This window comes from Loxodonta africana, chromosome 4 (genome assembly GCF_030014295.1).
Source record: "Loxodonta africana isolate mLoxAfr1 chromosome 4, mLoxAfr1.hap2, whole genome shotgun sequence".
In the NCBI taxonomy this organism is placed as follows: Eukaryota; Metazoa; Chordata; class Mammalia; order Proboscidea; family Elephantidae; genus Loxodonta; species Loxodonta africana.
In genome coordinates, this window is record NC_087345.1 from 1,244,420 (window position 1) to 1,272,168 (window position 27,749).

Genomic DNA, 27,749 nt, shown 5'->3' on the forward strand with positions numbered 1-27,749 from the left:
TGGCATAGTGATTAAGAGCTCGGTTGCTAACCTGAAGGTTGGGAGTTCAAATCCACCAGCCGTTCCTTGGAAACCCTATGGGGAAGTTCTACTCTGTCTACAGGGTCGCTGGAGAGTAAGAACTCACTCCACGACATCTAACAACATCCTAATACTTTACTTAGAACCTTTCTTCAAGGTGTGAGGAGCACAGTTTGCACAGCTCAGGTTACTCTCCAGCTCCTCACCTGCAGGCAGGCACTTTAAAGCAGGGCTTCAAACCTCTTTGTTCTGATTTGAACCTCTACTGAAAATCTCCATTTCTAACAAGTTCTCAGGAAGTGACACATTAAGACTCACCTGGGAATCTTGGTAAAATGTAGATTCTGATTCAGTACATCTGGGGTGGAAAAGCAAATTCTCAGCCGAAGTTCGAACTGGAAAAAATCTGCTTGAAGGGTTTCTTCCAAGGGTTGGAAGCCGTGCTTTAAAGAGCTGAGTTATCACCCTGAGAAGCATCAAGCACTGTACTCGGGAATTAACTGGAACAAAGAGCATGTGTGCGTTTGTGTGTGGGGGGCGGGGGGGGGGGCCGGTGGAGGAAGGCAGGCACAGCTCAGCCTGCCTGAGGTCAGCGTAATCACCTGTCAAGGTGACCAAATCTCTGTTTTGCTTTGAATATAGGAGACTGTAGCTTCTGCCTCCAAGATGTGGGGCTTCCGGAACCTTTAAAGGGTCACAGAATACCTCAATCTGTGCTGGATGTTCTGAGAAAATGCAAACCGTGAAAACAGACATTATCTGTTCAAGGATTACAGAAAGTGTGAATTCCTGTACGCAGTCAAAAATGTGGAAGCAGTTTCTTCTTGCTTAATAAATTTGTTCTGTAAGTAAAACTAATTGCAAACTGAAATTGATTTCCAAACCCATTACCGCTGAGTTGATTCCAGTGCATAACACCCAAAAGGACAGAATAGAACTGCCCCATGGGGTTTCCAAGGAGCGCCTGGTAGGTTCCAACTGCCAACCTTTCGGTAAGCAGCGGTAGCCCTTAACCACTATGTCCCTAGGGCTTCCAAAACTGGCTTATCTGCAGCAAATACTTTTTTAAAAAATGAACTGGATGCTTCGTAGTCTCCTAATTTTATCACCATGACACAGAGAAAACAAACCAAAAATTAGTATTTCTACAACCAAAGTCACTTGGGTGCCCCCTGGTTTAGGCACACCTCGTTATAAGTGCCTGAAGTGGACTTTGGAAAACACGCACTTAATCTGATCGGGGGTAGCTTCAAAACAAATAACTTCCCTTTTTACAAACACCAGAAGCCAACAGCAGCTTCTCTGGCGGCTCAGCCTGGCAGGGAGTGTTTTCCCAGAGGTGCACGTGTCCAGTGAAAATCACCCAGAATAGGAAGAAAACTGGAGGCAGCCGCGCACGGCAGTTCTCTCACGGCACGGGGTGGTGGGGGTCACGCAGAAAAGGGCCAGAAAGATAGGAAAACGATCCCGGCTTACATAGGACTAGAAAAACAAGTGTAACTGGCTTGCTATTAATTTGTATTTTCATCACTTAAATTTGTAGAGTTCTCTGTAAAAACAGGTACGATAACCGAGAGGCGCGTGATAATGAACTTGTCTCCATTTGCTCCCCGAGACATATTCATACAAAGACCCCGCTTGGCTCTTACTGGATATACTAACCCAAACGAAACACACCTAGAGGAAAGTCTTCCAAACCCTCTTGCTAAGGCGCTTCTTTCCACGACGGCGGGCTGGGCTTGCTTCAGGAGAACACCCGTCGGCCCGGGTGCACCGTTCGCCCCCAGGAGCTGTCCCCAAGGACCCCACCCTCGGAGGAAGTCATCACCTCCTGTCCCGGGACCAGCGACTCCGCAGCGGCGATCGCCGCACGCGGCTGTCAGGCTCCGGGGAGGAAGCCAGGCCCGGCCCAGACAAAGCGGGTTCGGCCCCCAACTCCGCCGCCGGGAGCTCCCCGCTGCGCTCGGCGTCCGCCCGGTGGCCTCGCCGGCACCGCCTCGCCCGGCCCGCCCGGCCGCTACGGGGCTCGAGTCCGCTCCAACTTTCTCACTCCGCGGTCGCCCGGCGCCGACCGAGGGCACCCGGCCGGAGCCTCCACCGCGCGCCAGCTGTCAGCGGGGCCGGGGCCGCCGAGCCCGGGACGCCGGGCCGACGACGGGCCCGGGGCGCGCCTGCACCCGCCAGCTCGGGCCGGCTCGGGCCGCCGCGCATCCGGGCGGGTGGAGGCCCTCGGAGGCCGCGCGCCCCCGGCCCGGCCCGGCCCAGACAATAGAGCCGGCGCCCCCGCCCCGGCCCGGCCTCGCCCCGGGCGCCCGCCGGCCCGAGCCCCCGCCCCGAGCCCCGCCGGCCCGACCCCCGCCCGGCGCCCGGCCGCTCCGAGGCCCGCCGCCGCCCGAGCTGAGGGGGCCGCCCGCCCGCCCTCCTGTCCGCCCGCCCGCGGCCTCGCGCACCCACCTGGGCGCGGGCTGGCGCCGGCGTGGCTCCCGGCCGGCCGCGGACCGACGGACGACGCCGACCGACGCGCTCCCATTCATTAGCCGCGGCTTTGTCTCGCCCCCGCGCCCCTCCCGCGCCCGCCGGCCCGCGACGCCGCCGCCGCCGCCCAAGCCCCGCCCCCAGGACGCCGCCGCCGGACGCAGCCCCGCCCCGCCCGGGGCCGCCCCCGCGACGCCGCAGCACGCACCACGCAGCACCGCCCCCGGCCCGCCTCCTGCCGCCGAGGCCACCCAAAGCCCGCCCCCGAGGAGCCGCGGCCGGACGCACGCGGACTCCGCCCAGGCCCCGCCCCCGCGGCGCCGTCACCGCCCAGGCCCCGCCCCCGCGGTGGTGGTCCGGGCGCCGCACCACCCCAGGCCCCTCCTCCGAGACGCCGCCGCCGGAGCGAGCACTACCGCGGTCCCAGCCCAGCAGCCGTGACGCCGTAGGACGCACAGCGCCCCGCCCGGGCACCGCCCCCGTGACGCCCTCAAGTCGCCCACCGCCTCCGCGCGAGGCCACGCCCCGACCGCCAGGCCCCGCCCAGGCCGCGCGGCCCGGATGGTGCCAGAGCGCGCAGGCGCAGTCCCGCACGCGTCGGCCCGCAGCCGCGGCCTCCCGGCCGGGCAGGCGCGGCGGGAGGGGCCGGGGGCGGGGCCGGCAGGGGGAGGAGCCGCGGGCGGCGGGGCGGGGCTGCAGGAAGCGAGGGGCGCGGCCGCGGTTTCTCCTCGCGCGGCCGTTGACGGCGGCCCGGCGCCCACGCGGCCCCCACCGCGGGGTTTCCGGCCGCCCAGGAGCGGCGAGCGCGCGGGGGCTTCCGGGCCGAGGCGGCGAGGGCGCCGGGCATGCGCGCCGCGGGACTGTCCCGCCCGGGCCCGCCGCGCACGTGCCGGCCGGTGCTGCGGAGGCGGGTCCGCGCGCGGGAGGGCTCAGGCGCTCACGGAAGGCGGCAGGTGTGCGCAGGTGCGCTCGCCCGAGCCCCAAAGCCTCAGGGGCCGCCGGCTCCCCGCGACGCCCCCGGGCCGCTGGGCTGGGTGTCCGCGCCGGCGCTGCGCCACAGCGTCGGGGTGCCCGCACCCGCCTCGGCTTGTGCGCCCCACCTGGGCCCTGGCTCACCTGCACCTGAAGGCCTCTCCTAACCGGTCGCACCGGCTGGGCGCCAGCGCGCCTCGCTGCCTCGTCCGGGCTTCCGTTCTGTTCAAGCCCCTAAGTCTACGGCGATAAGGGCGCCTGCACTGGCCCTCGCCTCGGTGAGGGAGAGCAGGGATGAAATCCGCGGCCCAGCAGGAGCTGGGCGGCCAGGGAGGCGAGGGGGACAAGGGGACGTGGAAGGGCCTGTCAACAGCCACTAGGGCTGCAGAGGGTGGGGAACACTCGCCACCCAGGAATCTGGCCCCCGTATTTTAATGTAAAATCCCCAGCTTTTAAGTGTTGGAAACGAACGCAGACTTCTATGCAGAGCAGACTGTGCAGGCTGAATGTGGCCCCTCGTGTGTGCCGCTGTCCTAGACCACCACTCGCTGCCCACAGGAATGAAACGTTCACAACAAGTGTCTGAACAAGTGGTTTAGTTCAATAACTCGAGTCAGGACGTGCACCCTTCTGCTCTGAACGTCCCAATCTGCTCCTCTGCCAACCCACCCACACCCTCCCGGCCCACCTCCTCTGCTGCTGTGCCGTGGTCTTAACTCTTCCAGACTGTCCAGGCAGGTGAGGACTGAGGGCCTAATCACAACCTGTCTCATTTACTTATTAATGATCTAATCTCCTTGGGAACTGATTTTGTTTTTTACTCTCCCTGACGGTTCCCAGGTCCTAGATGTGGCTTGGTTCACAACAGTGGCTGGTATTTGCTGTCAGCAAGCTTTGGCAGCAGGCCACATCCACCTGCCACCTGTTCTTGTACAGGCCACAAGCTAAGGTTTATGCATTTCAAAATAATATCTCATTATTCTTTATTTTCATGTGAAAATTATATGAAATCCAAATTTTAGTATCTTTTTAAATATAGTTTAAAACCAAAATGCTCCACAGAAGCAAGAATGGGGAAACTTCATCTTGCTTACTTGGGACATGTCATCATGAAAGGCCACTCATTAGAAACGGACATCATGTTTAGTGAAGTACAAGGTCGGCAAAAACAAGGGAAACCTCCATAAGATGGACTGACCTAATACCACAAGAGTGGGGTCAAACACACCAATGATCATGGACATGCTGCACGAATGGGCTGTTTCCTTCTGTTATAGGTAAGGCTACCAGGATGCGGAGCCAACTATGGCAACTACCAAGAGTTTAATTGGAGAGACCCACACCCATTCACTTTGCGTTGGCAGTGCATCAGCAGAATCAAGAGGTTGTGACAGACCGTGTGGCCCACAAAGCTGAAAATATTAACTATCTGGCCCCCTACTGAAAAAATTTCTGACCCCTGGTTAAGATGAAGGAAGCCTCCTCCCTGGCCCCTCTGTGCTGACATGCCTCCACTGAGAGCCTCTAGAGCCCTCCTTCCCATTTCATGTAGAGTCAAACCCAGAGTCCTGACAATGACAGCAGCAAGGCCCACACTCTGGCTCCTGTCGTCTTCCTTCCTGGCCTCTTCTACCTCGGTCCCACCGTCCTCCTTGATGCCCCACCTCAGGCCTTTACACCGTCTGTTCCCTCTGCCTGCATAATCTTCCCCCACTGCACCACCTCCTTCAGATCTTTGCTCCAATGTCACCTGATCCAAGAGGCTCTGCAGACTAGCACACCAACCTCTCTCACTCCCTTTACTGACTCAGTTTTTCTCTGGCATATCATGTATTGATGGGTTCGTGGTCTGTCTCCCCCACTAGAATTCACACTCCTGCGGGAAAGGTGTGCAGCTATATTTGCATTCCAAGAACAGTAAGCCTCACATGCACCTGACCTGAGCTATGGTGTTTTCAGCTGGCTCATATGCATCCAAAAGCTGGACCTTGAATAAGGAAGCCCGAAGAACAACTGATGCCTTTGAATTACGGTGTTGGCAAAGCATACTGAGCATATCATGGGCTGCCAAAAGAACGAACAAATCTGTCTTGGAAGAAGTACAGCCAGGATGATCCTAAGAAGCAAGGATGGAAAGACTTCGTCTCACATACTTTGGACATGTTATTATGAGGCACCAGATCCTGGAGAAGGACATCATGTTTGGTACAGGGCCAGCGAAAAAGATGACCGTCAATGAGATGCATTGACAAAGTGGCTATAACAATTGGCTCCAACAAAGCAAAGATTGTGAGGATGGCAGAGGAGTGGACAGTGTTTTGTTCTGTTGTACATAGGGTTGCTTTGAGTTAGAACCAAACTGAAGCCCCCTAACAACAACCACAAAGTCCTTGTGGAGCAAGCAGACTGAGTCCTCATCTGGGCTTCCAACCAACTCATTCAGCTTCCAACCCCTGCTGAAATTTGCATTTCTAACAAGTTGCCAGGCAATGCTACTGCTGTTGGTTAGGGACCATCCTGAGAACCACCACTAAAGCAGTGGTTCTGAAAATTTATTATGGATAAGGATCACCAGGGGATCTTGTGAAACTGTAGATTGTGATTCCTTACATCTGGATGGAAATGCAAGTTCTCAGCAGGGGCTCGAACCTGCACAAAATGGTTGAAAGCCCAGACAGTCACATAAGCTGTTTTTGTGGCAATTGAAGCAATGTATAACTAAAATGCAGTACCTGATTTATGGTTTTCACATAATTGAATAAAAAGGCTATAGAACAGAACTGTTTACATCTTTCCTGCCATTCTATTAAAACACCAGCTAACCCACAGCTTTAAAAAGAAAAAGATTTATGAATTAAAACCTAATCATCGTAATTGACGAGACAGGCTATTTCTAGTGAAATTCTTTAAAAAAAAAAAATGGATCTATAGCATCTGGCCTGAAGAACTAGGAGTAAGGCACATGTAGACATGACGTAGAAAGCTGGACAGTGACACTCCAACTCGGACCTGCGAGTCCCTCACCTGATGTCCTACATGGCCCCGACTGGAGCGAGTCGGCAGCCCCAGTGGCAGACACAGCCAATGCCTAATAAGCAACAGTATCTTTTAGCCTGGAGGCTTCATCAAGAGTTTCAATACTGAAAGTATATTAAGGGAAGATTCACTTTCAAAAAGATAAGTTTTTCAAAATGTTCCATCATGAGCCTGGATTGGCTAAAGCTACTGTTTTCAGTGGACGTGTTGAACAGCCTTTCTGAAGGGACGGTACTTGGGGGGCAGCCCAGAAACCTGACAGCCAGGGCCGAAAGGGCTGGCCAAGATGACTTCTTTAGGTTCCAGTAGGTTAACGGATCACAGCTGTGTTCAAGCACCTCTTCCTTCAAGTAGGCAAGCACCATGTCTTCAGGCAACTTTGTCTTCTCTCTCAGATCTTTTCTCTTCATCTTGGCCATGAGCGACCACAGGTTTTCCTCTGCCACAGAGTCTTTAGATGGCGAACCTGCACCACACCCATTGGAAACAGGTTTATCATCTGAGGTAGAATTCAGTATTTCTAGTTCCCTGATTAAATCTTGCTTGTACTGCTCAGCCTCCTCTTCTGTAAATAAGGAGGTTTTGTAACGTGGGTCCAAAAGCGTAGCAAAAACGTACCTTGGATCGTGGAGGGTGGAGGACAAGCGGCTCACCATGGCTTCCTTCAAAGACTTCAGCATGGTGTCAATGCCCATAGTCTCCTCAAACAGCATCTCAATTTTCCTATTAAGGATGTGGATCATGGGAATCACCTGGCTGAGAGCAGACACGTGTGTGCTCATCTCCCGACTTGCGGCATCAAAGGGTTTCAGCGCATGGCACACGGACTGCATGAATTCCCACTGGTCACAACTGATCAGCTCCCTAAAGTTATACTCGATGGACATCTCATTAATGGCCCTTTTCTGTTCAATGAGTCTTTCAAGCATGTGAAATGACGTGTTCCATTTGGATGGAACGTCTTGAATCAGATGGTGCTGGGGCAACTCGTATTCTTTCTGCAGCTCTGCTAGTTTCTCTTTTGCTTTGGGCGACCGATGGACCCGCTCACATATCTTCCGTGCAATGCTCAGTAAGTTCTGAACCATCCTCTGACTTTTGATGGCCTCATTCACAATGAGGTTCACCGTGTGGCTGAAGCATTGCACGCTCGAGTGATCCCCTTCGTTCAAGGTCTTCCCGATGCTGGGGTTGTCAGTCACAGTGATGCCAACCTGAAGGCCAATGGATGTCACCCAGGCTTCCCACCAATATTCCAGCTGCTTCTGAATGCTGTTGCCACCGTAGTCGCAATCAATCTGCGACACGTCCAAGAGTGCTGAGCAATGGTGGTCTTCACGGCGGGGTCGGACTGACGATGCAAAGGTGACCCAGTGAGCTGTCAGGGTCAGGTACTCACGTGTCTGGTTACTCATCCATATCCCAGATGTGAAGTGGACCACGCCACTCTCAGCTTCCTTAAGATGGGACAGAATGATCTGTTTCACATTATCGTACATACCTGGAATAGCTGTCCTGGAGAAGTAAGACGGTGAGGGTAAAGAGTACTGAGGTTTCAAGTATTCGAGCAGCCTGTTAAAGCCAACATTGTCTACAAAAGAATATGGCTGAAGGTCAAGTGCAATCATTTCAGCTATGAGACTTGTTATTTTTTTGGCAACTGGGTGAGAATCACAGAACTTTTCACTGGTGTCGTCACGGGATGAAGCACCTGGTAACTCTGTGCTCAGTGGCATGTGCCTTTCTGGAGAAGAGGGCAACGCTGTCTCTGAGGCGTCACTTTTCAGTACGTTGCCATGAAACCTCTGTAAGTGTCTTAAAAGGCAACTGGTACCCAAGTTCGTTGGCTTCTTTCCCCTGCTTATCGTTCGTCCACAGTGCAAGCACACGACTTTAGTGGAGTCTGCCGAACAAATAGAAAAATGATTCCACAGTTTTGAGGTCTTTTTGCTATTAACAGGGAATATAACCTGATTATCTTTTGAAACCATTGTGGGCAAGTCCGTTAATCTGGAGGCGCTTTCTGCAGAAGCCAGAGTGGCATATGGGGAATTGGCCAGACTTGCGCTTAGGAAGCCCCTTTGGTTCCCAACAACTTCAGGGTGGCGTCTGTAGAGATGCCTCATCAGACAGCTGGTGCCCACGTCGCCCTTCTTCCCCCGACTGATGACACAGCTGCAGTATCTACACACTGCCTTCAGACTGTCCAGGGGAGCTAATGAAAAATGATGCCAGACTTCTGACTTAAGTCTCTTCATGACCTTTTTATTCTGCTGAAACACAGTGCCAGATTCAAAGACCCGAGGACTTGGTCCGTCACCCTGCTTCTCAGGAGAAGACACCATGGACGCATCGCCAACATCCTCAGATGACGACAGCAGGGACACATCCTCCAGTAACGTTTCTCCAGGATGAAAATGAAAATGGACGTCTTCAGGGAGCCTGTCAGGAGAGGAGGACGCTGAGGTGGGTTCTCCAACCACTTTCCCTGGAGACGACGACCTGGAATTGAAGTCTCCATCTGAATGCTGTAGAGATGGCACCAGAGTGGGAGGGGTGGAGTACAGGGGTGGGATGCCCGTGCCACCCCCATTCTCCTGCAGGACAATGGAGCGATGGGCCCTCCACATGTGCCTGATCAGACAGCTCGTCCCAAGAGCCTTTCCATTCTTCCCTCTGCTGAACTCATTCATACAGTGAATGCAAACAGCTTTGGAGTTGTCTAAAGGAGACAGATAGAAGTGTTTCCAGACAGCAGACCTTCTTGTGCAGCCTGATGTACTCTTTGGAACCGTGAGGCTTTTTTCGGTGCTGTTCTCCACAGCATCATCATAATTGAAACTGGGCAAGTGTGGCGATGATCCCACCACAGCTTCTTCTTTGCTGTATTTCTCAGAAATGGACATGTCAGATGAAATTTCTTCAGAAGAAACGACAGACACAGATTCCTCAGTTATTCGATCAGGGGATGGTATCTTAGATGCAACTGTTTTGCCAGGTTTTATGGGTGAGAGTATGGTGCTTAGGTCTCCTGCATCTGCAGACTGGGGTGGGAGCAGAAGCGAAGGAGAAGAAAAGGAGGCCATGCCGGATGCGCTTCCATTTTCCTGAATGAGCACAGTAGGGTGAGCTCTTTTCATGTGTCTCATGAGACAACTGGTACTTAAGTCTTTTTCATTTTTACCTCGACTAAATTCTTTCATACAGTACATACATATTGCTTTAGTACTATCTCGAGGAGAGATAAAAAAGTGTTTCCAAGCTGGAGATTTCTTCCTGGAGTTTATGGTTCTGCTGGAGAGAAGGCTCTGTGTCACAGCTTCCATTGCGACATCATACAGGGTGCTGCTGTACTGTGAGAACAAGGAGCCATAGTCATTCTCGTTGTCGGAGTGCAGGTACTTCCCGGGGGGTGGGCAGGCACAGTCTGCCTCTCTGCCCTCCAGGTGCTCTTCCCCGCTGTCTGTGTGCTGCGGGTGCCCTCGCTCACTTCTCAAATCCATCCTCTCCAAACTGTGACTGGGAATCCGATCACCATCTTCCACTGCTATTTTAAAAGTTATTTTATCAGAAACAAACTCGCTGTCCACTTTTGGACAAGTGTCCTGGCTATTATCCATGATGGACCATGGCTATTCTTGCTGCTTCATCATGTTAATGCATGAGGTTGGTACAAAGCTGATCCAAACACTCATTTGTGCCCCAAACATAGATACTCTTCAGGTTTTCATAAAAAGTCTATCTTTTGAGGAGTTTTGGTAAACAGGACTAACCACAAATCTTCCTGAAAGAAAATATGCAGCTCAGGTGAGCAAAACATCTTCAGGCACACATCACTGCCTTCCAGGAGTTCTACTGTGAAATCCTTCGTGGTGTCCACATAGCCTTATGTCCTGGAGGCTTGCCTCGGGGCTTAGAAACAGGATCCTTTTCATCTTGAGAGCAAAAACATGATCCTTTTGCATCACCTATAAAAGATGAAATTGAATTAAACATTGGACTACATCATACATTTAAAATATATCCTATCATGGACTATCAGCTTCAATATGTGTGGAAAAGAATTTCATAAAAGTTAGTTAAAATTGTCCCCGGATTCTCTGTTAACCCAGTACTAAAACCATTCCTGAAGCCAACTCTTCAAAGATTAGACTGACTATAAGATGTAAAATGAATACTCGTGCAGAGTGTGCTTCTTAGCTCAAGTACATACATGTGACTAAATGGGAGCTCCTATCTGGAGGGGAGGTGAGAAAGCAGAAAGGGACAGGGGTGGTTAAATGGATATGGGAAATCCGGGGTGGAAAGGTGGGGGAGAGCAACTAGAGTCACATAACAATGTGTGTATACATTTTGGAAGAGAAACTAGAGTTGTAAAATTTCACTTAAAGTACAATTAAAAAAGAAAAAAAGTATTTAAAATCAACATAGTGAAGAGACAACCCACAGATTTAGAAGGCAGTTCTACTCTGTCCTATAGGATCACTATGAATTGGAATCGATTCCATGGCAATGGATTTGGGTCTTTTTTTGTTTATACCAGATAAGGGCCTAATATCCAAAATACGTAAGAAACTTCTACAACTTAACAATAAAAAGACAAACGACCCTATCAAAAACTGGGCAGAGGACTTGATCAGACACATTCAGATGACCAAGAAGGACATGAGAAGATGTTTAACATCATTAGCCATTAGAGAGATGCAAATCAAAACCACAATGAGATTTTTATGGTGCTTCGTACCCATTAGAATGGCGGTAATGAAAAAAACTAAAAGCAGCAGGTATTGGTGAGTTTGTGGAGAAACCGGAACCCCCATCCATTGCTGGTGGGAATAAAAATAGTGCAGCCGCCCTGGAAAACAGTTTGGCGCTTCCTCAAAAAGTTGAACATAGAACTACCATATGACCCAACAATCCCAATCTTAGGTACGTACCCAGAAGTTAACGTAGAAACACAAACAGAAACCTGAAAACCAGTGTTCTTTGCAGCACTTTTCACAATAGTCAACAGGTGGAAGCAAATGAAACAGCCATCAACAGATGAATAAACAGAGTGTGGTGTATACATACAATGGAATATTACTCAGCCATAAAGAGAAATGAAGTCCTGATGCACGCTACAACATGGATGAACCTTGAAAACAACATGCTGAGCAAAATAAGCCAGTCACTAAAGGACAAACACTATATGAACTTACTTACATGCAGTGCTGGAAGTGTTCACTTTTCTATGCCAAGAAATTTGGAAGACAGCTACCTGGCCAACCGACTAGAAGACATCCATATTTATGCCAAGTCCCAAGAAAGGTGATCCAACCAAATGCAGAAATTATCAAACAATACTATTAATATCACGTGCAAGTAAAATTTTGCTGAAGATCATTCAAAAGTGGCTGCAGCAGTACACTGACAGGGAACTGCCGGAAATTCAAGCCGGATTCAGAAGAGGACATGGTACCAGCAACATCACTGCTGATGTAGGATGGATCCTGGCTGAAAGTAGAGAATACCAGAAAGATGTTTACCTGTGTTTTATTGACTATGCTGAGGCATTTGACTGTGTGGATCACATCAAATTATGGACAACATTGTGAAGAATGGGGATTCCAGAACACTTAACTCTGCTCATGAGAAACCTGTACACAGATCAAGAGGCAGTCATTCAAACAGAATAAGGGGATACTGAGTAGTTTAAAGACAGGAAAGGTGTGCATCAGGGTTGTATCCTTGCACCACACCTATTCTATCTGTATGCTGAGCAAATAATCCGAGAAGCTGGACTGTATGAAGAAGAACAGGGTATCAGGATTAGAGCAAGACTCATTAATAACCTGCGTTATGCAGATGGCAAAACCTTGCTTGCCGAAAGTGAAGAGGACTTGAAGCAGTTACTGATGAAGATCAAAGCCCAAAGCCTTCAGTATGAATTACACCTCAACATAAAGAAAACAAAAATCCTCACAAGTGTACCAATGAGCAACATCATGAGAAAAGGAGAAAAGACTGAAGTTGTCAAGGATTTCATTTTGGATACACAATCAACACCCATGGAAGCAGCAGTCAAGAGATCAAAAGTCACACTGCACTGGGTAATCTGCTGCAAAGACCTCTTTAAAGTGTTGAAAAACAAAGATGTCACCTTGAAGACTATGGTGTGCCTGATCCAATCTCATGCCTCATATGCATGAGAAAGCTCAATGATGAATAAGGGAGACTGAAGAAGAACTGACACCTCTGCATTGTGGTGCTGGCGAAGAATACTGAATATAGCAGGGACCGCCAAAAGAACAAACAGATCTGTCTAAGTGCAACCAGAATGCTTCTTGGAAGCAAGGATGGCAAGACTTGGTCTCACATACTTTGGATATGTCATCAGGAGAGATCAGGCCCTGGAGAGGGACGTCGTGTTTGGTAAAGTAGAGGGCCAGCGAAAAGGAGGAAGACCCTCAACAAGATGAACTGACACAGTGGACACAACAGTGGGCTCAAGCGTAACGATTGTGAGGATGGTGCGGGGCCGGGCAGTGTCTCGCGCTGTTGTATACAGGGTCGCTATGAGTCGGAACAGACTTGACGGCACCTACCAACAACAACAAGGATTATTAGTGGTTACCTGGGGTAGAAGAGAGAAGAGAATGGGGGCGTTTTGCCTAGGGAGCGTTGAGTTGATGTTAATGGCGATGGAAAAATCTGGAAAAAGACAGTGGAAAAGGTTGTACAACATGAAGAACAGATTCAAGGTCACTGAATTGTGCACGTGGAAGCTGCTGAATCAATGAAGGTTTTGCTGTGTGTGTTTTTACTTCCCAAAGCCAACTCTTCAGGCAGGGATTGGGCATTGGGACAGAAAATGATGCTGGTGAAGAGTGAGCTTCCTGGATTAAGTAGACACATGAGACTATGTGAGCAGCTCCTGTCTGGAGGGGAGACAGGAGGGCGGAGAGGGTTAGAAGCTGGCCGAACGGACAAGAAGAGAGACAGTGGAGGGAAGGAGTGTACTGTCTCATTAGGGGGAGAGCAATTAGGAGTATACAGCAAGATGTGTATAAATTTTTACATGAGAGGCTGACTTGACTCGTAAACTTTCACTTAAAGTACAATGAAAACTAAAAAAAAAAAATTTCTATATGCTGCCTACAAGAGACACACCTTAGGCTTAAAGACATGAACTAAAACTCAAAGGATGGAAAAAAATATATCAAGCAAACAACAGTCATGAAACAGCAGGAGTGGCGATTTTAATTTCTGACAAAATAGACTTGAAAGTAAAATCCACCACAAAGGATAAAGAAGGATACTATATAGTGATTAAAGGGTCAATACACCAGGAGGATATAACCGTAATAAATATATATGCACCCAACCACAGGGCTCCAATACATAAAACTCTAACAGCATTGAAGACAGAGAGGGACAGCTCCACAGTATTAGGAGGCTTCAACACAAAACTTTAGGTGGAGGACAGAACATCCAGAAAGCTCAATTAAAAAAAGTAAAGTGGAAAAAGTTGTTTTCTTTTTTGCAATCTACTTACACAATGAAAATAACCTGACACTGCAAAATAAACCAAAAATGAAGAATTCAAATTCAAACAACCTATTAATAAAGGATTAGGAGACTATGAACAGAAACCTCCAATAGCATAAAAAAAGGTTGTTTTGATATATAATTTATGCCCCTACTCAAGGTACAACACAGGTACCCATGGCTGATAGCAGAGAGGCCCGATGGCGGAGAAGCATATACTGCAGAGAAGGCAGCCACCCAGCAGAGAAGCCAAGGTGGGGCATCTGCCTGGCAGAGGGCAGAGAAGCAGTGTCTGCTGACCGCTTGAGGCCTATATGCCTCCTGACGCTGTTCCTCTTACAGTAAAACCTGTGACAGCTGGGACCTGTGTAAGATGGAAACCTGTCTGAGAAGAAAAACGCAAACGTTTCCCACTAATACAGAGCGATAGAATAGTGGTAAGACTGTACCCTGTCAAAGGCAGAAATCTTGGGAGACCCAGAGGAAAAGGCGGTCCCAGTGAATTCCGGCTCCCACAGGTTTCACAGTACTTCCATGTCGATCCTGGTCCATAACCAGCTACTTCCCTAACAAACCACGTAACTGTGAGTATGGTCTATGAATCCTGTGTGGCCGTTGCAACAAATTGGGGGGATAGTAGGAAGGCGGAGGTATACCCGACTTCTGCCTCGTAGGAACCAGCTTTGTGCTGATCCTGATTCTTAGCCCTCCTGAGTTTAGACAGTTCACGTCGCTGTATTACAACTGTGCAGGAACTAGACTAGACAGCAGGGAAACCATGCGGCCACGCCTCGGGGGCCTGACAGCCCGCAGGAGAGACAACAATCACCAAGTATCTTACAGTTTCAACTAATGGGAGATTCACGATGTTGTGAAGGGATAAAGGAGCAGGACAGGACTGAGATCAGGAAGGGGCAGGAGTTATCAGGACACGATAAGCGAGGAAATGTTAAAGGATGATGAATGGGCGTGGGGTAGGAGTGGAGCAGTTCAATGATAAAGCAAAAAAGTAACAAAAACATTCTCAGCAATTGGCTGCATAAATACCCTGAAGAGCACTCACTATAACAAAACTAGGCTCTAGAAAATATACAACAAATGTACTCTTTAAAGCCTCCCTTAGCTTACAAAAAAGGCCAGAACTCTCCAAGGGAAATGAGCAAACAAACGGACAAGTGAGGGGAAAACACATGGGAGAGGTGAGCCAAGCCGTCAACACATGTGAACGTGAGGCCGTCTGAGGGCAAATGCTTCAACTACTTGGGCTGAGGCCATACTCTGAGCCACCACAAAGTAGGGGAACTGAACCCGAGACTCCTGAATCGTTCCGGAATCAAAGCATCAAGGTAGCCATACACTACCTTCCAAACCAGGACGTTTCCGAGAATGAAAGGGAGTGAGCTGGGACAAAAGACTCAAATCAAACACGTCCTAGGCAGAGGAGGATGTGTGTGATCATCCTGTAAAGTGTTCCCAGGTTCAACAGAACCACTTTGCAGAATAAATGCAGATTGTTTCTGAAGGAGAGAATTCCCGATAATGAGTCTTACAAAGTTCAGCCAAATAAAAACGCAAAATAAAAATTAGCATGAAAATAAAGTATCACTGGACACACAAGGAAACACCTACCATTATGTGAGAGTCGGCAAAAGCAGTAAACAGATGCAGAATTCCAGGGACCTCACTTACAGGAATCACCGCATACTGGATACAACATAGGTACATATTACATACAACTATTTCTTTAAACGTTATATGCATTCACATGTAAGTAACTGTGTAATATTCTCTGTATATATTCCACATACATAACTGCTTTTAAAAAATAAAATATAGCAATAAAAAAATGACAAAAAGAAAATGAAAAGCCAGATTTGGAAGATACAACACTTGGAAGTATAAATACATGCCAATCAAGAGCACAATGGCACACATCCACTGACAGGATAGCTACAATCACAAAGCCAGACAACAAGAAGTGCTGCGAAGACGCGGAGAGACGGGAAGCCTCATGCATTGCTAGCAGGAATGCAAAATGGTGCAACCACTTTGCCCAATAACTTGGTAAGTTCCTCAAAATTTAAACATACATTACAATCTGGCCCAATTCCACCCCTAGGTGTATACCCAGAAGAAGTAAAAACATGCTTATGCAAAAACTGTCCACAAATGTTCACAGCAGTGTTCACAACAGCCAAAAATAGAAACAACCAAACGTCTGTCAACGGATGAATGGATAAATAAGATGTGGTAAATCCATACGACGAAGTAATATTTAGTGATTTAAAAAAAATGAAGCTCTGATATACACTACAACGTGGACAAACCGTGAAAAACCAGACACAAAAAGGCCACTTACCACATGACTGTATTTAAATGAAATGTCCAGAATACCCAAGCCCACAGGGACAGAAAGTAGACAAGCTGTTGCCAAGGACGGGGGTGGGGGAGCGAAGAAGGGGACAGAGTGATGAAGCCTTTCTGGAATTAGTGGTGATGCAGGCCCTCCCTTGTGAACACACTGAAACCTCTGAGCTGTACACTTTAAAAGGGTAAATGTTATGGTGTGTCAGCTGTATTTCAAAAACGAATCTTAAAAGAAATTGCAAATGTATAATTTTCTAAGTTAAAATGAGAAAAACAGCTAATTAAAATCAACTTAAGAAAAACCTAATCACTTCTCAGTTATAAAAGGAGATGAGACAGAAGCAAGCACAAATGGGGGAAGACACCTGAGGGTAAAGAGGCTCCGTGAGGTCGAACACGAACGCCTTATGTGGTCCACTAGTTCACTACAGTCTGCGAAGCCATCCTCTGTAAGCCCCTGGGTTGTACCCACTACTGCCCGCTAGCTCATAAAACCTCTGCCCTTCCGCTGCGGGCTGCAGAGACCTGCTCAGGACCGGCCTCGTCTATAAGTCACCCTAATAAACTCCTTCTCTGCCACACTGGAGTTGCCCGCCTCTTCAATCTCTTGGCACCCTCCAATTCTGGAGGCAAATTTCAAGTTACTGGTCCATGCTTGGCAGTTGGTGAGCCCCGAGGAAACGGTGAGTGGGAGTGAGGCCTCTGAGGAGGACCTCCAGGGTTGGCCGGCGGTCTCCACATGGGGAGGTCTGGCCCGTATGCTTTTCTGCAGGGTCGCCAAGCAGCATATCCCAGCTGGGGCAGACGCACACCTTTCTAAGTGTGGAAAAGAAGCTAAGAGAGCAGTAGTAGCAGCTGTGGGGTGGATGCTGCTTCGGCTGGCCACGGAAGCCCAGCTAGCTGCTGAAGTGCATGTAAGAGCTCTGCAGAGAGAGTCACAGTAACAAAAGAATGTGAGGCAGTTGTTTGGGGCCACAACTGATGTACTGAGCAGCTGCATCTACCAACAGGATAAGCAACTAGAATCGCTCTCCAGCAGGTGTGTGAAGATGGGAGATTCAGGGGCTATGTGAACAATCCCCTAGCCATTGCTCAGAGCCCTCCAACAATGGGACTGGAGACAGTCGGAGGGGCTAAGCAGGTCCCTGGTGCTAAGAACATCCTGTAACACCCATGCGAAGCAAGAAAACAGCAGGAAAAACAAAGGATTAAAAAGCCCTTGAAAACATTCTGCATCCCACTTTGGAGAGTGGCATCTGGGGTCTTAAACGCTAGCAAGAGACCATCTAAGATGCATCAATTGATCTCAACCCACCTGGAGCAAAGGAGAATGAAGAACACCAAAGACATAAGGTAATTATGAGCCCAAGAGACTGAAAGGGCCACATTAACCAGAGACTGCATCAGCCTGAGACCAGAAAAACTAGATGGTGCCTGGCTACAACCGATGGCTGCCCTGACAGAGAACACAACAGAGAACCCCTGAGGCAGCAGGAGAGCAGTGGGATGCAGGCGTCAAATTCTTGTAAAAATACCAGACTTAATGGTCTGACTAAGACTAGAAGGACCCCGGAGGTCATGGTCCCCAGACCTTCTGTTAGCCCAAGACTGGAACCATTCCCAAAGCCAACTCTTCAGACCGGGATTGGACTGGACTGTGAGATAGAAAATGATACTGGTGAGGAGTGAGCTTCTTAGATCAAGCAGACACATGAGACTATGTGGGCAGCTCCTGTCTGGAGGGGAAATGAGAGGGCAGAAGGGGTTAGAAGCTGGCTGAATAGACATGGAAATACAGGGTAGAGAGAAGGAGTGTACTGTCTCATTAGGGGGACAGCAACTAGGAGTACATAATAGTGCTATCGAGTTGTTTGGGGTACACAGCGAGGTGTATATACATTTTTGTATGAGACTGACTTGATTTGTAAACTTTCACTTAGAGCACAATACAAATCAAACAAACAAAAAAAGGCCCTTCAAGATAGTTTGTGTTTAGGGGCCTTGAAGAGACCTTAGAGGCCCTCTCTGGAACTCTCTGATAACGGCCCCCAGCAACATAACAGCAGCAACGTAGCTGCAGCTACAATAGTAACGGGCAAACTAATACAGGAGGGCCTGCCTCCGGGTTACCAGGCCGCTGGGCTGAACCCAGGCACTTGTATGGTGGAGTCGTGGTCACACAAAGGACTGAGGGCTTTGCCAACTTTGCCCAGATCTTCCGACTTTCAGAAATAATTAGACTGAGGATTAAGCTTAGGTGTCTCTGTCACGAAGGAGGACCAAAGGCCTTATGTTACAATTAAAGTTCAATGAGAAATGAAAAGAACTGAATGCCTTGGGATTTTAGATACCACCGCACAGGTGACGGTGATCTCTACAACACCTGGCAGCAAAATGAGGAAAACTTTCCGAGTCTGTGGTCACCATCACTGAGATCCTCGCCCAAGCCCGACTATGGATAAGTCCCCCCTGGACCCCTACAAACCCCTATTATATGTATTCATAATGTTTACCTATTAATGTACGCTTCTATATACTTTTGCCTCCAAGCCCTGATGGGAACTGCTGCAGTTAGGGCCATTTTAGTGGGCACACAGAAACTGACACGGGCTACAGCTAATAGCCTGGCCATTCGATGTGGCCACTGAAAACCCTCAGACTGCCATATACAGCAAGTCCCTATGGGGATGAGACATCTGGACACACACAAAAAAAATCAGTTCTGCTCCTGGTAAGCTTTTGTTACCTGTGTGGCTGTTCACCAGAAAGGCCCCTACACTGAGAGGGGAAAACAACAATGAGCAGACCACTCCTGCCAACCCACTACAGAGGCTGAAGCACTCTCTGCTCCAGAACAAAGAGATGCGCAACCAACCACCTCCTGGATTTAAGGGAGGACGGCCCATGGAGATCACACAGGACGGCCCGTGGAGATTCACACAGGATGGCCCACGGAGATCACACAGGATGGCCCACTGAGATTCACACACCGCCCTAAACTGGGCTTACATGCATGGACTATCACTGTCATCAGAAAACACCGGTCAGCACAGAAAAACTGACCTGCCTACGAGACCCTGGCCAAGGCTAAAACCTGCCCAGGGACAGATTCCCAAGCCAACAGGCCAGGGTGTACTCAGCAGGTAAATCATATTGGGGCCTTTTATCCTATACAGAGGTTTCCCCTGGATCTTGAATAAACTCTTCATGCTCTCTGTCACCACCAAGCCACAGGGGCCCTTGAGCTCTACAACGTACAGGCTTAAACAGCTGATGCGAGGGGACAAGACAACACCAACCTGAACTATACATCTCAGACAAGCAGTCTGGGGTATCCATGCTGCAGTTCCCTGCAAGGGCATTTCTCATTTGAACCATATGTCTGATCAAACTGTCTATTCAATAAAACGTGTTTCTTTTGTATATAACTGTTTCTAACAAAAGATCTGAGTTCCCACAGAGGTCACTGCCTCAAGCCTCGGACAGACAGCTTGGGTGGCTATACCCAGGCAACCCTCACCTCAAGTCCCACGGGAGATGGGGGAGGATTGTTAACGTTGTCTCCGTTTCTTTCCAGATTATCTCACAAGGATGTACAGGCCCCTCATCCCTCAGCCCCAATGATACAGGCTTTTGCTGGAGCTACCAATCAGACCAACTGTTGGCTCTGTCAACATCTGAGCCAAGATGACGAGTCACCTCCCCACACGGTCCCAGCTGACCTGTCAACAAGGAGGACACCTCGTAGAACTGAATGTGCAGCCAGGAGAACGAAGGTGATCACATGGTAAACGAATACGGTCGGTGGGCTCCACTGCTCGTGGAAAACATGGTAAACGAATACGGTAGGTGGGCTCCACTGCTCGTGGAAAACATTTCACTAAAACATGAAAGCTGCCTGCAGTGGAAAACATGGTAAACGAATACGGTCGGTGGGCTCCACTGCTCGTGGAAAACATTTCACTAAAACATGAAAGCTGCCTGAGCGGAGTGCTCCAGCCTTAGAAGGAACCTTCTCTCTGTGTGTTAGAAATGTAAACGGCATGAGACTGGATGGTTTGACTCTGAGAACGGTACTTCTGAGTCTGATGTTACTGGACACGGAGAACTAGCAGAATATGACCAAGTGGTCCAATGTACAGTGAATGACTAAACCACATCTGAATTAGCCTGTTCTGGCAATGGGAACACCTTGTTCAACTGTGCTGAGAAAGGGAGTGTTTGTATTACCTGTACTGAAGAGTGTGCTGTTCATAGAACGGGCCATGTTGGAAGATAGACGCTGTTTTTATATAAATGAATCTGGACGTGTTTTACATACATAAGGCTGGACAAATGCAGTGCTTTGATCTATTCAGTTCGCTTGGATTAAGCTGTAACTGGGATGGGTGTTGGAATCTCTCCTCCAAGCAGGCCTGACCAACCTGCCAGGGACAGTCCAGGCTAGTAACCCTCATTAAATGCTACCTCAATGATGCACAGATGTGATACCCACCAGAGTTACGTACCAAACCACAGACATGCAGCTCAACATCCAAAACGGGTCACAGGCGTACCAGGACTTGGCACTGCTTTGCTTCTTTTTCTGACACCCTGACGGGAGCCGGGGGCTGAACTGTTGGGGAATGGTCTGCCTCTACGCCTCCTACCCAGGCTGCCTAAGACAAGGCCTTGGGCCCAGAACATTCTCTGATAAGGAGGCTGGGAATTAAGACACCTTCTCTCTCCCAGTTCTTTCTCCTTGTCAGAGAAGCCTTCCCCCTATTATGAGCACAGTAACTTTCTGTCTCTTGTACACATGAGGGTACCATACAGCACCTGACCAACCCTGCTTCTCCATCTGTTCCCAGCGGGGAGGGAATAGGGTCTCTCGTACTACAACACAAGATGGGGAGCGTGGCAGATTGTAAGAGCTGGCCTTGAGGGGTAGACTAAAGGGGAAACAGGCTTTGTGAGCCTGAACATGAATGCCCTCATGCGGTTCGCTAGTTCACTACTGTTTGCTAAGTCATCATATATAAGCCCCTGGATTGTAGCCACTATTGTCCGCTACCCTTAAAAACCTCTGCCCTCCCGCTGCAGGGTGCAGAGATCTGCTCTGGTCCTGGCGGCCATCCAGGACTGGCCTCATCTGTAAGTCTCCCTAATGAACTCCTTCTCCACCACACTGGGGATGCCTGCCTCCTTCTTCAGTCTCTCGGCATCCTCCAACTTTGGAGGCAAATTTCAAGTCACCAGTCCATGCCTGGACAATGCCACGTGAAGATCACTAACGAATTGAGAAACACCAGGGCCACAGAAGCTGAAAGAGACAAGGATCTTCCCCCAGAGCTGAGAGAGAGCCTTCCCAATAGCAGGCGTCCTCAATTCCGACTTCTAGCCTCCTGGACTGTGAGAAAATAAATTTTTATTTTTTAAGCCCACACACACACCTGTGGTATTTCTATTACCGATGCACTAAGAAACCAGGGCTCACATAGGGCTGGAAACAGCTGGGGTTCCCCACGACCAAGAGCAGAATGGCATCCTGACATGTGGACTTTGAGTAGCGTCCTTGGAAGGTACTAACTTAGTAGTGGGGGCCAAAACAAAGGCTGTTCAGGAACCACCCTCACAAAGCTTAACAGCAAGCCTCAGGAGGATGAAATTGATTCAAACTAACTACATCATAAAGCAAGTCTCAACAATGCTCAAAAGAATGTAACAAAATCCTTCACCCCAATAAAGTAAAATTAAAAATACGTACAAACAAAATTACTAGACATGCAAAGAAACAGGGAAACACTGGTTATTTTCTGTGTGTAAACCTTTTCTTGAGTTTTTACCTGTATCACCTCATTTAAACCACATGATAATCTTACAAGGAAGGTATAGTATGACTCCTTTTACACATGACAAAAATGAGGAACACAGAGGGTGACATATACTATGCAAGGATCACCAAGGAACCAATGAAGATTAAACTAGAAGGAACATGAGCAAGTAAATCCCATAGGTGACGGCTACAGAGAAACAGGAGAAAATAATTTTTTTAAATAAATGAATAGGTAAAAAGACTCAAGAAAAATCGATCTATTTAGATGACGGGTAAAGAAAATCCAACATACATGTATAATAGATCCTATCCCCTCTACCCCGAAAAAGAGACAAGAATACAAAAAACCGTAACTTTAAAAAATTTTTTTCACATAAAAATTTCAAAACTAGTACAAAGACTACCTACAGACTGGGAAAAAGTTTTTAGCTATGACATTTCTGATCAGCACCTGATCTCTAAAATCTACATGATACTGCAAAAACTCAACTGCAAAAAGACAAATTACCCAATTAAAAAATGGGCAAAAGATATGAATAGACACTAAAGAAGACTTTCAGGTAGCTAACAGATATATGTGGAAATGTTCACGATCATTAGCCATTAAAGAAAACTACAGTGAGATTTCATCTCACCCCAACAAGGCTGGCATTAATCCAAAAAACACAAGATAATAAATGTTGGAGAGACTGTGGAGAGACTGGAACACCTCCACACTGCTGGTGGGAATGTCAAATGGTACAACCACTTTGGAAATCGGTTTGGTGCATCCTTAAAAAGCTAGAAATAGAACCACCATATGATCCAGCAATCCCACACCTTGGAATGTGTCCTGGAGAAATAAGAGCCTTTACACGAACAGATACATGCACACCCATGTTCATTACAGAACTGTTTACAATAGCAAAAACATGGACGCAATCAAGGTGCCCATCAACAGATGAATGGATAAACAAATTATGGTGTATTCACACAATGGAATACTACGCATCAATAAAAAACAGCGATGAATCTGTGAAACATTTCATAACATGGAGGAACCTGGAAGGCATTATGCTGAGTGAAATGAGTTGCAAAAAGACAAATATTGTATAAGACCACTATTATAATAACTTGAGAAATAGTTCAAACTGAGAAGAAGACATTCTTTTGTGGTTACGAGAAGGGGGAGGGAGGGACGGTGGGAGAGGGGTATTCACTAATTAGGTAGTAGATAATAGCTACTTTAAGTGAAGGGAAAGCACACAACACAGGGGAGGTCAGCACAATTGGACTGAACCAAAAGCAAAGAAGTTTCCCAAATAAACTGAATGCTTCAAAGGCCAGCGTAGCAGGGGCAGGGGTCTGGGGACCATGGTTTCAGGGGACATCTAAGTCAACTGGCATAATAAAATCTATTAAGAAAACATTCTGCATCCCACTTTGAAGAGTGGCGTCTGGGGTCTTAAACGCTAACAAGCAGTCATCTAAGATGCACCAATTGGTCTCAACCCACATGGATCAAAGGAGAATGAAGAACACCAAGGACACAGGTGATTACGAGCCCAAGAGACAGAAAGGGCCACATGAACCAGTGACTACATCATCCTGAGACCAGAAGAACTAGATGGTGCCCGGCTACAACTGATGACTGCCCTGACAGGGAGCACTACAGAGAACCCCTGAGGGAACAGGAGCGCCGTGGGATGTAGGCCCCAAATTCTTATAACACCAGACTTAATGGTCTGACTGAGACTGGAAGGACCCTGGTGGTCATGACCCCCAGACCTTCTGTTGGCCCAGGACAGGAACCATTCCCAAAACCAACTCTTCAGACATGGATTGGACTGGACAATGGGTCGGAGAGGGATGCTGGTAAGGAGTGAGCTTCTTGGATCAGGTGGACACTTGAGACTATGTTGACATCTCCTGCCTGGAGGGGAGATGAGAGGGTGGAGGGGGTTAGAAGCTGGCTAGAAGGACACGAAAAGAGAGAGTGGAGGGAGAGAAAAGGCTGCCTCATTAGGGGAAGAGTAATTGGGAGTGTGTAGCAAGGTGTATATGGGTTTTTGTGTGAGAGACTGACTTGGTTTATAAACTTCCGCGTAAAAAAAAAACTTTCACTTAGAGCACAATAAAAATTATTTTTAAAAAATTTCAAAACTACATACTGAAAGGGCATATCATATAGCTGGGGGAAAAAAAATCCTGAACAATTAACACTGAGGTATATTCTAGTAAGATTACTGAACTTAAAAAGAAATCCTTTGGAGTCTACACAAAAGATAAGGTCACTTATAAGCAAAAAAAAGACCACTAAGTTTATCATAATTCTGACAGCAACACTTTATAGTAGAAAAGAATAGACTGACATATTTATGGCACTCAAGGAAAGAAAACGTGAGCCAAAAATTTTATATCCAGCCAAGCTGTCTTTTAAATGTAAAGGCCACAAAAAAACTATGAAAGCCAGAACCTGTCACAGAAGGACAATTCAAATATTTTCCACTAAGAGAGAACAACAGAAAAGTGATAATACTGCACTCCATCAAAGGTGGAAAATTTGCAAGACCCGGAAAAACAAAGCAGTCCTGTGGAGCTCAGGCTCTCACAGGTTTCACTGTGTTTACTTGTACAGGCAGTCCCCTGGTTACAGACATCCGACTTATGGACAACGCATTATTTGCCCTTTAATGTTAACATAAATTTGCCCTCACTTTGAAATGACTGAACCAACCCCTACACGCAACAAATTCTATATCACAATTATTTTAATATGCTGCACACTCTCTAGGCACAGACCAGTAACTTGAAATTTGTCACCAAAATAGAAGGGTGCTGAGATCAAGGAAAGAGGCATGCAACTCCAGTGCGGTGGCAAAGGAGTCTTTATCAGGGAGATTTATTACGGAGGCCAAGTGGTCCCTGGCAGCCACAAGACCAAAGCAGTTCTCTGCATCCAGTAGTAACGGTGTGGAGGTTTTATAGTGGTCAATGACAAAGTTGGCTCCACGCCAGAGAGTTACATAAGACAACTTCAGCAAGATCACATAACGGGCTCGGAAAACAACAATGAACAGAAACAGCAGTTAACCAATGGAAAAGCATGAGGGCAGCCATGTTTCAGTCTCATAATGCCTGTTTTCCTCTTCAGTCCACCCTTGAGGCCAGCCCTTACAATCTGACACACTCCTCGTTTTCTGCAGTCTCTGAGGACCCCGAGAAGATGTGTCACTTAGGTAGGGATAGACAGCACTGCTGTTAAGTGGAGGCACAGACCACACCTGCAGTATAGACAAACAGCAGACATACCCTATACCCAGGAAAAGACCAAGACCCAACAAAACACCATGTCAACTAGAGGGCGGCCCAATCTACTCAAGTAAGTGCTCCACACTCCGAGGCAGGCCTTCAGCACTTGAGACAGGGAGTTGTCCACAGACCCAGTGCCTGCTTTTATTGTGTACTGCAGCAAAGCTGTGACCCCACTCCAGGAAGAGGGTGGCAGCCCCAAAGGGAAGAAAGCAGAGTAGGCCACACCTATGAAGGGAAAGACAGGTGTTTGTTAGGTACCAAGAGGGGTAGGTCTTTCCCTTCTATTAGGATCACACTAGCGGCTTCTCCTTGGGTAGTGAGAACAGTGGCTGCTTTAGGCATCTTCCCTGGCTGAATATACCATACATGCTACCCTGGGGAGGTCACCTGAGAGGCTGTGAGTAAAGTCACCCATTTTGCTGTATGCCAGAAAAGCAGATTCACTTCCAACCCTCATGGTATGGCCATCGTTCCCTTCCATGTGAAGCATGACTGCCGAGGCCCTCCATGCTATAGGATGGTGGGTTCCCAAGTTAGACAGATCAGTTCCTCCGCCTCCAGAGGGACAAAGTAACCAATCCACGCAGACAGAATGACCTATGACAAGTGCCTACGTATGATTTCACTTTCCAGTGCCAGGTCCTCAGATGTCTAGAGGACCACACTGTTTTGTTCGGGCAACAACCTTGATGGGTGCTCTTCTGGAGTTTGTGACATCACTTGAATCATTGCTGGAGGATCACTTGGGGCTCCTAGTCTGGCATATGGGGATAAAGCCCCATTGGGAGCTGAATTTACCAGCCCACCAGGGAAGCTTTACCTGTAAGGGTTGGTACTGGTTGTTTTAGGACAAGGTTCTTCCTTTCCACCAGGCATATGGCCTGGGGGTTGTAGGGTGGGAGGTAATGCTGCTCTCAGTTGCCCATGCATGCACATCATGACCTATGAAGTCTGTCCCCTGGTCATTGCCAACCCTTCAAGGTATCCCGTACCTAACACTCAATTTTTGCAACCCCTTCATCCTAGCAGCGTGGTTTGCTCGTTTACATGGGACTGCCTGTGTCAAGCAGGTGACAGTGTACACACAAACTAAAGCATACTTGCTCCTTCACTGGGCGGGTAGAGGCCCTGTAAAATCTAACTGCCAGTCCATGACTGGTAGTGTTTTCTTGTGTCTCTTCCCAGGATTGTGTGGCAGACGTCTTGGGCAATGGCGTGAGCACATGGGGCAATTCTACACAGCACCCACTAGATCACCACGCTTTACTACTATGCCTGCCTCCCTGGCTATTTTCCAACCAACATGGGCACTACAGTGTTCACTTTTCTGGTGAATGTAATGGGCAGTGTCCCCCCATGGGATGCACCGTTCTAACACATGCTATAGCATCTGCTTCTTGGTCTTCTGGCAGGGAAAGGGGTGAATGGGCTGCTACATGGAAAACAGGTCATCACCCAGAGTGTAGAGGTGATCCAAGATGTCCTGTCACAAAGCTTTCCCCAGAGGACTTTACCCGCTATTATCCACTGCTCCTTATGCTGTTGTCCTTCAACATAGCCCACACACTACCGTCCAGCTAGCCATACACACAACTAAGGGCCGGAGTTCGTAGGTGATGACCATACACCCGGCCCTTAGCTCAGCCCATTGACTGCCTTGTCCTGAGCCCATTTGAAACCAAATGGTATCAGTGGAGGCTTGCAGAGCCACAGCCATCTACATATGGCATACCTCAGCTAGAATCATCTGTGTACCAGGCATCTGCTGACAGTGAGCCTTCCCCTCTCTTGGAAAGGTGGCTCCGGTGGCATGCTAGCCTGTTTTGGGGGGGTTATCTTGATATATCACGGGACCAAGTACAGCCTGTAACTCTTGGGAAAACAGACAGGCAGAAAGGGTACTTCATGGTTTGTTAAAACGTATCAATTGGTAGGTATTCTGTCAATTCTTGGAGCCTTGTTTTTCGCCAATGCCTTCAGCGCAGCTTGGACTTCTTCCATCAGTATCACTGGATTTTCATCATATGCTACCTGCTGAAATGGCTGAACGTCAACCAATTCTTTTTGGTATAGTGACTCTGTGTATTCCTTCCATCTTCTTTTGATACTTCCTGTATTGTTTAATATTTTCCCTGTAGAATCCTTCAATATTGCAGCTCGAGACTTGAATTTTTTCTTCATTTCTTTCAGCTTGAGAAATGGTGTATTCTTCCCTGTTTGGTTTTCTATCTCCATGTCT

At 48.3% G+C, this 27,749-nt stretch overlaps 3 protein-coding genes across 13 annotated transcripts in view; all 3 read right to left on the reverse strand.

Annotated features, from left to right (window-relative positions):
- Positions 1 to 2,580, reverse strand: part of ZBED4 (zinc finger BED-type containing 4) — a 78,064-nt gene extending 75,484 nt beyond the window's left edge. For 2 of the 7 annotated variants that reach the window (XM_064283320.1, XM_064283323.1), the window contains exon 1: positions 2,476 to 2,580. The gene's annotated coding sequence lies outside the window, so the exon portion shown is untranslated. Of the gene's footprint in view, positions 1 to 339; positions 1,976 to 2,475 lie in introns of those variants that run through there. The other 5 variants (XM_064283322.1, XM_064283324.1, XM_064283319.1 and 2 more) reach the window with 3 other exon arrangements.
- LOC135231141 (collagen alpha-2(I) chain-like) lies at positions 1,846 to 4,571 on the reverse strand. Its single transcript, XM_064283225.1, has 3 exons — positions 4,563 to 4,571; positions 2,072 to 3,702; positions 1,846 to 2,017 (listed from the first exon to the last, which is right to left on the reverse strand). Exons 1-3 carry the CDS (start codon positions 4,569 to 4,571, stop codon positions 1,846 to 1,848), a joined length of 1,812 nt encoding a protein of 603 aa, XP_064139295.1.
- LOC100662637 (zinc finger BED domain-containing protein 4-like) overlaps positions 3,661 to 27,749 on the reverse strand; it is a 53,106-nt gene continuing 29,017 nt past the window's right edge. For 3 of the 5 annotated variants that reach the window (XM_064283327.1, XM_064283329.1, XM_003422850.4), the window contains one exon: positions 3,661 to 10,472. In XM_064283327.1, the coding sequence (XP_064139397.1) occupies positions 6,603 to 10,124 (3,522 nt within the window). In that variant the 5' untranslated portion in view covers positions 10,125 to 10,472 and the 3' untranslated portion in view covers positions 3,661 to 6,602. Of the gene's footprint in view, positions 10,473 to 13,120; positions 13,138 to 15,663; positions 15,910 to 27,749 lie in introns of those variants that run through there. The other 2 variants (XM_023542011.2, XM_064283328.1) reach the window with 2 other exon arrangements.

Coding starts and splice junctions, on each gene's coding strand:
- LOC135231141 (XM_064283225.1), bottom strand. Junction 2,018..2,071: donor CGGCGCCGGGCGACCGCGGA/GTGAGAAAGTTG, acceptor GGGCCGGGCGAG/GCGGTGCCGGCGAGGCCACC.